The 8,526-nt window shown below is 34.9% G+C and overlaps 1 protein-coding gene across 1 annotated transcript; it reads right to left on the reverse strand.

The window, feature by feature from the left end:
* Positions 1-206: 206 nt before the first annotated feature.
* Positions 207-3,561, reverse strand: LOC132553561 (phosphatidylinositol phosphatase PTPRQ-like). Its single transcript, XM_060217815.1, has 2 exons — positions 3,300-3,561; positions 207-439 (listed from the first exon to the last, which is right to left on the reverse strand). The coding sequence occupies exons 1-2, from the start codon at positions 3,559-3,561 to the stop codon at positions 207-209; spliced, it is 495 nt and encodes a 164-aa protein (XP_060073798.1).
* Positions 3,562-8,526: the final 4,965 nt, after the last annotated feature.

Here is an 8,526-nt window from a genome sequence, read left to right on the forward strand (position 1 = left end):
AAAATATCACCAGATGTTTCGATAAGTAAAAATATCACCCAATGTTTCGATAAGTAAATTATCACCCAATGTTTCGATAAGTAAAAATATCACCCAATGTTTCGATAAGTAAAAATGTCATCCATTGTTTCGGTAAGTAAATTATCATCTATTGTTTCGGTAAGTAATATTACCAACAATTGTTATTTCATTGCAGATTAGATCTTTTAATGTTGTTTTTGTAAAGTTGTAGTTAATAGTGTAATGTTCCTTACTGTCATTGCTATTCTGCCGGCAGTCAACAGGAGTTGTATAAGTTGTACACATGTTCCATTAGGATAGGTGACGTGTACACTGTATTGTGTGATGTCACCATTCGGGTTTATAGGTTTGTTCCAGGTCAGTCTAACAGCTGTAGAGGACAACGTTAAGGCGACTAAATCTCCAACTGGACCAGGAGCTACAACAGTGGATACAATAAGACGTTGTCTTCATCATTAAATCGACGTCATGTTTCAATCTGTTAGATAACAAAAGCACAAGTTTTGAAAATAAATTCTGAAAGTTTTTGTGACTATCAAACGTCAAATGGATTAACGTTAAAATATCAAGTTCTGAAACAGACAGATGTGTTCAGAAGGATCAACTGAGGATCAAAGACAGAAACTCATTTTAATAGGTAATATGTGTTTTTTTAAACAATTTGGTCCGGCATTCCTACATATACATTCATTACGTCTTTCAAACAGCTATATGACAATCTGTCTCTGTTGGCTGTAGTACAGAGAGTCTGTCTCTGTTGTTTGGAATACAGACAATCTGCCTCTATTGTTTGGGGTACGAACAATCTGTCTCTGTTGGTTGGGATACAGACAGTCTGTCTCTGTTGTTTGGGGTACAGACAGTCTGTCTCTGTTTTGGGTACAGACAATCTGTCTCTGTTTTGGGTACAGACAATCTGTCTCTGTTGGTTGGGGTACAGACAGTCTGGGTACAGACAATCTATCTCTGTTGTTTGGGGTACAGACAATCTGTCTCTGTTGTTTGGGGTACAGACAATCTGTCTCTGTTGGTTGGGGTACAGACAATCTGTCTCTGTTTTGGGTACAGACAATCTGTCTCAGTTGGTTTGGGTACAATAATCTGTCTCTGTTGGGTGGGTACAGACAATATGTATCTGTTGCTTGGGGTACAGACAATCTGTCCTTGCTAGTCGGAGTACAGACAATCTGTCCTTGCTGGTCTGAGTACAGACAATCTGTCCTTGCTGGTCGGAGTACAGACAATCTGTCCTTTCTACTCGGAGTACAGACAATCTGTCTGTTGTTTTGGTACAGAAATCCGTCTCTGTTGGCTGGGGTACAGACAATATGTCTCTATTTGTTGGAGTACAGATAATCTGTCTGTATTGGTTGGAGTACAGAGACAATCTGTCTCTGTTTAATGACATGGGAAATAAAACTAATTTATTGCCAAGTTTCTGATTTAAGTGTTACTATTTTCTTATTAAACGAGCTTAGTTTGAAATGTCTAAATATCAACCTATATCGTAAAATATTAAACATATTGTAAGAGTAAACAGTAACTTTTATAATTGTTTGAGTACCCCATATCAACTACTCGTGGCTTTAAGAATTGTCCATTTAAGTACAGTGCTAAGCCCCGCCTTCTTTACGAAGTAAAACTGTTAATCAGAACAGGGGATCCATTGACCTATCGCCGAGAACTCATTATCAGCGGGACATATTCATAAAAAACAACATTTTGCAGGAAAAACCTTAAAGTGAAGTAAGGGAAAAACACGTACCACTAACCTGTAAAATGTGTCTAGTCAAGGATCCTACTGACATGTAAAATATGTCTGGTCAAGGATCCCACTAACATGTAAAATGTGTCTAGTCAAGGATCCTACTGATATGTAAAATATATCTGGTCAAGGATCCCACTAACATGTAAAATATGTCTGATCAAGGATCCCACTAACATGTAAAATGTGTCTGATCAAGGATCCTACTGACATGTAAATTATATCTGGTCAAGGATCCCACTAACCTGTATAATATGTCTGGTCAAGGATCTCACTAACCTGTATAATATGTCTGGTCAAGGATCCCACTAACATGTAAAATATGTCTGGTCAAGGATCCCACTAACCTGTATAATATGTCTGGTCAAGGATCCCACTAACCTGTATAATATGTCTGGTCAAGGATCCCACTAACATGTGAAATATGTCTGGTCAAGGATCCCACTAACATGTAAAATATGTCTGGTCAAGGATCCCACTAACCTGTATAATATGTCTGGTCAAGGATCCCACTTACATGTAAATTATGTCTGGTCAAGGATCCCACTAAGGATCTCACTAACCTGTAAAAATATGTCTGGTCAAGGATCCCACTAACATGTAAAATATGTCTGGTCAAGGATCCCACTAACATGTAAATTATGTCTGGTCAAGGATCCCACTGACATGTAAAATATGTCTGGTCAAGGATCCCACTAACCTGTAAATATGTCTGGTCAAGGATCCCACTAACATGTAATGTAAAATATGTCTGGTCAAGGATCCCACTAACATGTAAAATATGTCTGGTCAAGGATCCCACTAACATGTAAAATATGTCTGGTAAAGGATCCCACTAACCTGTACTGGTCCAGGATTTTACTAACCAACACAGTGTGTTTGGTCAAACGTTTCAATAACATGTACAAGGTGTCCGTTTCTCTAACACTTACCATGTGTATGGTCAAGCATTTCTTTGACACAAGCAAAGTGTCTCATCAGAGGTTTTACGAACACATACTATGTATCTGGTCGAGGGTCCCGCTAACACTTGTGAAGTATGTGATACAATATTTCATTAACATGTGTAATATGTCCGGTCAAGCGTTTCTAAATGTTTAACTGACACAACTTCATATTGGTGTATACTTTCAGTATCCCGTTTACAGTCATTATCCGAGATTAATTCTGAAAATATTTCTGTGGAGATGTTAATCTAAGAGTTATTCTAGTTAACCTAGATAGTAACCAATGGATTATATAATGTGCTTCAACAAACACAGAAAATTTATATACAACAATATCGACACAGAGACAAGGAGGAGGCATGCCAACCGCTGTAACAGAAGGTTAACGTAGATGGAACAGTCCTTAAGTTGGGATTTTGGACCTACCGTTAATGATGAGTCACAGAAAGTCGAGACAAGTGTAGGATTCATTCATTAGTTGGTATTCACTGATTTTAGGTACATGGTTATGTTTCCATCATAAGGGTGCTCACAACTCACAGCCGGGATAAACTAGCTTTACTTACCTGTTTCGTTTGTACGGAGACCACGGAACAATGCAGCAGAACTGTTAAGTTTATGGAAGACGGCGATGACGGTGACGTCACAGGTGGTATCAGGATCGAGGCCGTCTATCTTTACGATGTGATTGGTTACGGTGACGTTGACATTCAAGGAGTTCGTGTTATCGAGACTGGAGCATTGCGAGGTAGCGATGTATCTATCCACGAGTCCTTCGGAGGTTAGAGTGACATTTATTGAGTTACTAGTGGTGGAGTGTCCACTCATTGTAGGAACAGACGGTACTGTAATGTAAAAATACTAATCAAAGATCTCAAATTCACCAAATTTTGAATCAAGTTCAACTTAAATCAATACACATTAAAACGTAATCCTAATATATTCTGGTAGTTCTGTCATAGTAATCTAGTTAATTGATTGACGTACACACATAATTCTGGTAGTTCTGTCATAGTAATCTAGTTAATTGATTGACGTACATACATAATTCTGGTAGTTCTGTCATAGTAATCTAGTTAAATGATCGATGTACATACATAATTCTGGTAGTTCTGTCATAGTAATCTAGTTAATTGATTGACGTACACACATAATTCTGGTAGTTCTGTCATAGTAATCTAGTTAATTGATTGACGTACATACATAATTCTGGTAGTTCTGTCATAGTAATCTAGTTAATTGATTGACGTACACACATAATTCTGGTAGTTTTGTCATAGTAATCTAGTTAATTGATTGATGTACATACATAATTCTGGTAGTTCTGTCATAGTAATCTAGTTAAATGATCGATGTACATACATAATTCTGGTAGTTCTGTCATAGTAATCTAGTTAATTGATTGACGTACATACATAATTCTGGTAGTTCTGTCATAGTAATCTAGTTAAATGATCGATGTACATACATAATTCTGGTAGTTCTGTCATAGTAATCTAGTTAATTGATTGATGTACATACATAATTCTGGTAGTTCTGTCATAGTAATCTAGTTAAATGATTGATGTACATACATAATTCTGGTAGTTCTGTCATAGTTAATGATTGACGTACACACATAATTCTGGTAGTTCTGTCATAGTAATCTAGTTAATTGATTGACGTACACACAATTCTGGTAGTTCTGTCATAGTAATCTAGTTAAATGATCGACGTACATACATAATTCTGGTAGTTCTGTCATAGTAATCTAGTTAAATGATTGACGTACAAACATAATTCTGGTAGTTCTGTCATAGTAATCTAGTTAATTGATTGGCGTACAAACATAATTCTGGTAGTTCTGTCATAGTAATCTAGTTAAATGATTGACGTACATACATAATTCTGGTAGTTCTGTCATAGTAATCTAGTTAATTGATTGGCGTACAAACATAATTCTGGTAGTTCTGTCATAGTAATCTAGTTAAATGATTGACGTACAAACATAATTCTGGTAGTTCTGTCATAGTAATCTAGTTAATTGATTGACGTACATACATAATTCTGGTAGTTCTGCCATAGTAATCTAGTTAAAATGATCGATGTACATACATAATTCTGGAAGTTCTGTCATAGTAATCTAGTTAAATATGTACATACATAATTCTGGTAGTTAAATGATTGATGTACATACATAATTCTGGTAGTTCTGTCATAGTAATCTAGTTAAATGATCGATGTACATACATAATTCTGGTAAATTATGTCATAGTAATCTAGTTAAATGATCGATGTACATACATAATTCTGGTAGTTCTGTCATAGTAATCTAGTTAAATGATCGATGTACATACATAATTCTGGTAGTTCTGTCATAGTAATCTAGTTAAATGATTGATGTACATACATAATTCTGGTAAATTATGTCATAGTAATCTAGTTAAATGATTGATGTACATACATAATTCTTGTAGTTCTGTCATAGTAATCTAGTTAAATGATCGATGTACATACATAATTCTGGTAATTCATAGTAATCTAGTTAATAATTCTAGTCTGTAAAATGATTGATGTACATACATAATTCTGGTAGTTCTGTCATAGTAATCTAGTTAAATGATTGATGTACATACATAATTCTGGTAATTGATGTCATAGTAATCTAGTTAAATGATTGATGTACATACATAATTCTGGTAGTTCTGTCATAGTAATCTAGTAATGTACACACATAGTAGTTCTGTCATAGTAATCTAGTTAAATGATTGATGTACATACATAATTCTGGTAGTTCTGTCATAGTAATCTAGTTTATTGATTGATGTACATACATAATTCTGGTAGTTCTGTCATAGTAATCTAGTTAAATGATTGATGTACATACATAATTCTGGTAGTTCTGTCATAGTAATCTAGTTAAAATTGATTGTAATCTAGTTAATTGATGTACATACATAATTCTGGTAGTAATCTGTTCATGTACATACATAATTCTGGTAGTTCTGTCATAGTAATCTAGATGATGTACATACATAATTCTGGTAGTTCTGTCATAGTAATCTTGTTAAATGATTGATGTACATACATAATTCTGGTAGTTCTGTCATAGTAATCTAGTTAAATGATTGATGTACATACATAATTCTGGTTGTCATAGTAATCTAGTTAAATGATTGATGTACTAGTTAAATGATTGATGTACATAATTCTGGTAGTTCTGTCATAGTAATCTAGTTAAAATGATCGATGTACATACATAATTCTGGTAGTTCTGTCATAGTAATCTAGTTAAAATGATTGATGTACATACATAATTCTGGTAGTTCTGTCATAGTAATCTAGTTAAATGATTGATGTACATACATAATTCTGGTATTTTATGTCATAGTAATCTAGTTAAAATGTTTGATGTACATACATAATTCTGGTAGTTCTGTCATAGTAATCTAGTTAAATGATTGATGTACATACATAATTCTGGTAGTTCTGTCATAGTATCTAGTTCTGAGTACATACATAATTTGAGTTAAAATGACGTGTACATACATAATTCTGGTAGTTCTGTCATAGTAATCTAGTTAAATGATTGATGTACATACATAATTCTGGTAGTTCTGTCATAGTAATCTAGTTAATTGATTGAGTACATACATAATTCTGGTAGTTCTGTCATAGTAATCTAGTTAAATGATAAATAATTAACATGATTGATGTATCATACATAATACTGGTAAATGTCATAGTAATCTAGTTAAATGATCGATGTACATACATAATTCTGGAAGTTCTGTCATAGTAATCTAGTTAAATGATTGACGTACATACATAATTCTTCTATGATCCATTGCCAAAACAAAAGGACATCTACATCCATTTAATGTTTACATATATAATAGATACAGTTAAAACGGGTATCTGATAATTAAGACTTGTCACGTACGGCACTTTTTTAACAAATTATTTACGAGTGTATACAACTATTCAGTCTAAATCTGATAGATCTACCTAACCTAGAGATACATGACTTATCAGGAACTATCGTTACCCATTACATGTACTCATAAATATAGAGAACAATAAATAAACCCTATCCCACACTTACTCATAACTCATTTCTAAATTGATATAAACCAGTGTAGAATTGTACATCTGAGCGCACAGATGTAAGATATCATATTTCGTCCAGCTTTCCCTATCGTGCACACATCGTGCGAACGTCACACATCGTGTAACATTGTGTGGTTCCACAACTGCATTTATAGATGCCGATATAGGTAACACGCGGATAAAAAATATTGTCGTTTTGTAAGTATAGATATATTATCTTTGAAGAGGTAAACTGGTCAGACACAACAGTAACCTAGCGTTGAACACTTACAGACCTTGGTACGGTTATACAACAGAGCTTGATGTATCTGTACGTATGTATACTACTAATTTCACTTATTGGTTTGATGTTACTTACCAGTGTACGCTGTTACATCTGGATACGGTGTACTGGTCAGACCGTGAAACACGGAGACCACCGTGAAGTTATAACTGTGTCCCGGTGTTAGTCTATCTACTGTGTAGGACGTGGCATTGTGTTTTGTACTTCGTGTCTCGTTACGGCCGTCCTCGTGAGTAACCGTCACATTGTAGTATTCTACTGATCCTGTTGACGGTACCGTGATGTCCAGGGTGATGGATGTATTTGTTTGGCTTGATATTGCTACATTAGCAGGAACTCCTGGTACTGAGATCAGAATTTAGATATTGAGAACACTAGAATTAATTTATACAGTTATATAACAGAGGATGTAGTTTGGTTATGCTACTACTCTATCGGGAGGATTTGGAACTGAAATTTAAACGTTGTTTAATCATTTAGTGATTTTTTCTCAGAAACCCTCTGAAACATGATGTGTGTATTGGGGTATATAAGATAATTATAGAACAACGTTAAGTACATGTGTATATTCTTGACTGTTCCAATATTCAAAGGAATTAAAACGTGGCCTGCAGGTTACGGCAAACCTCGGGGACTTAAAGTTCACCAGCAGTGTCTACCATCTGCTATCTCAAAGTTTGTTCAAGAGACACACAAATGAATAACACCATTTTGAAAATTAGGCCTAGTTCCAATTGATTTAGAATTTCGTAGAAGTATATAGAAGGGTGTCCCCTGTACTCGAATACAATTATCTAAAGGATTAAAATACACATCGAGGGTCAAAGTTCAAATGTTAGATTGAAGGAAAAATCAAAGAACTCCATCATTTAATACAAAATCTACAACATGTGATAGGCATCTCCACATCGACATGCCCCTATACGTAACAGTTTGTACTGGTAAGAGATCTTCTGAGAGAAATCAGAAGCTGTTTCTACACGTGTTTTCTGATCCTGCTGGAGTTCGATAACTTCTCTAATTTATCTTGTTCGGTTTGTTACAAAGGATAAGCACTAAAATGGCCTCGTTATCGCCATTGTTAGAAGTTTGACTTAGTGAGGGTTTGTGGTTACTGCATAGTGTACATACTAGGCTGACCATAGTTCCGACATTGGGAATCTGGGAATTTCCTTAAACTTTCCGTAGATACTCTCACTATTCTATTCTGCCATTTGCAGATTTAACAACACAACTAACTTTTGTTTCAAGCTTTCAGGCATTGCTTTTCGAACATGAAAGCTGTTTCTCACAGAAAAAAGACATTTCCGTTTCAACCCATTGCTTGTATAACATTAGGCAATGAAAGGCTTGCTTAGACAAGGCGAGTTATACTCTATTAGTCTTTGCGACATTCTAAACATTAGATTGTTAGAAATACG

The sequence above is a fragment of the Ylistrum balloti genome, unplaced genomic scaffold (genome assembly GCF_031769215.1).
Source record: "Ylistrum balloti isolate Yb309-2 unplaced genomic scaffold, AGI_CSIRO_Ybal_v1 Utg370334, whole genome shotgun sequence".
NCBI lineage: Eukaryota > Metazoa > Mollusca > Bivalvia > Pectinida > Pectinidae > Ylistrum > Ylistrum balloti.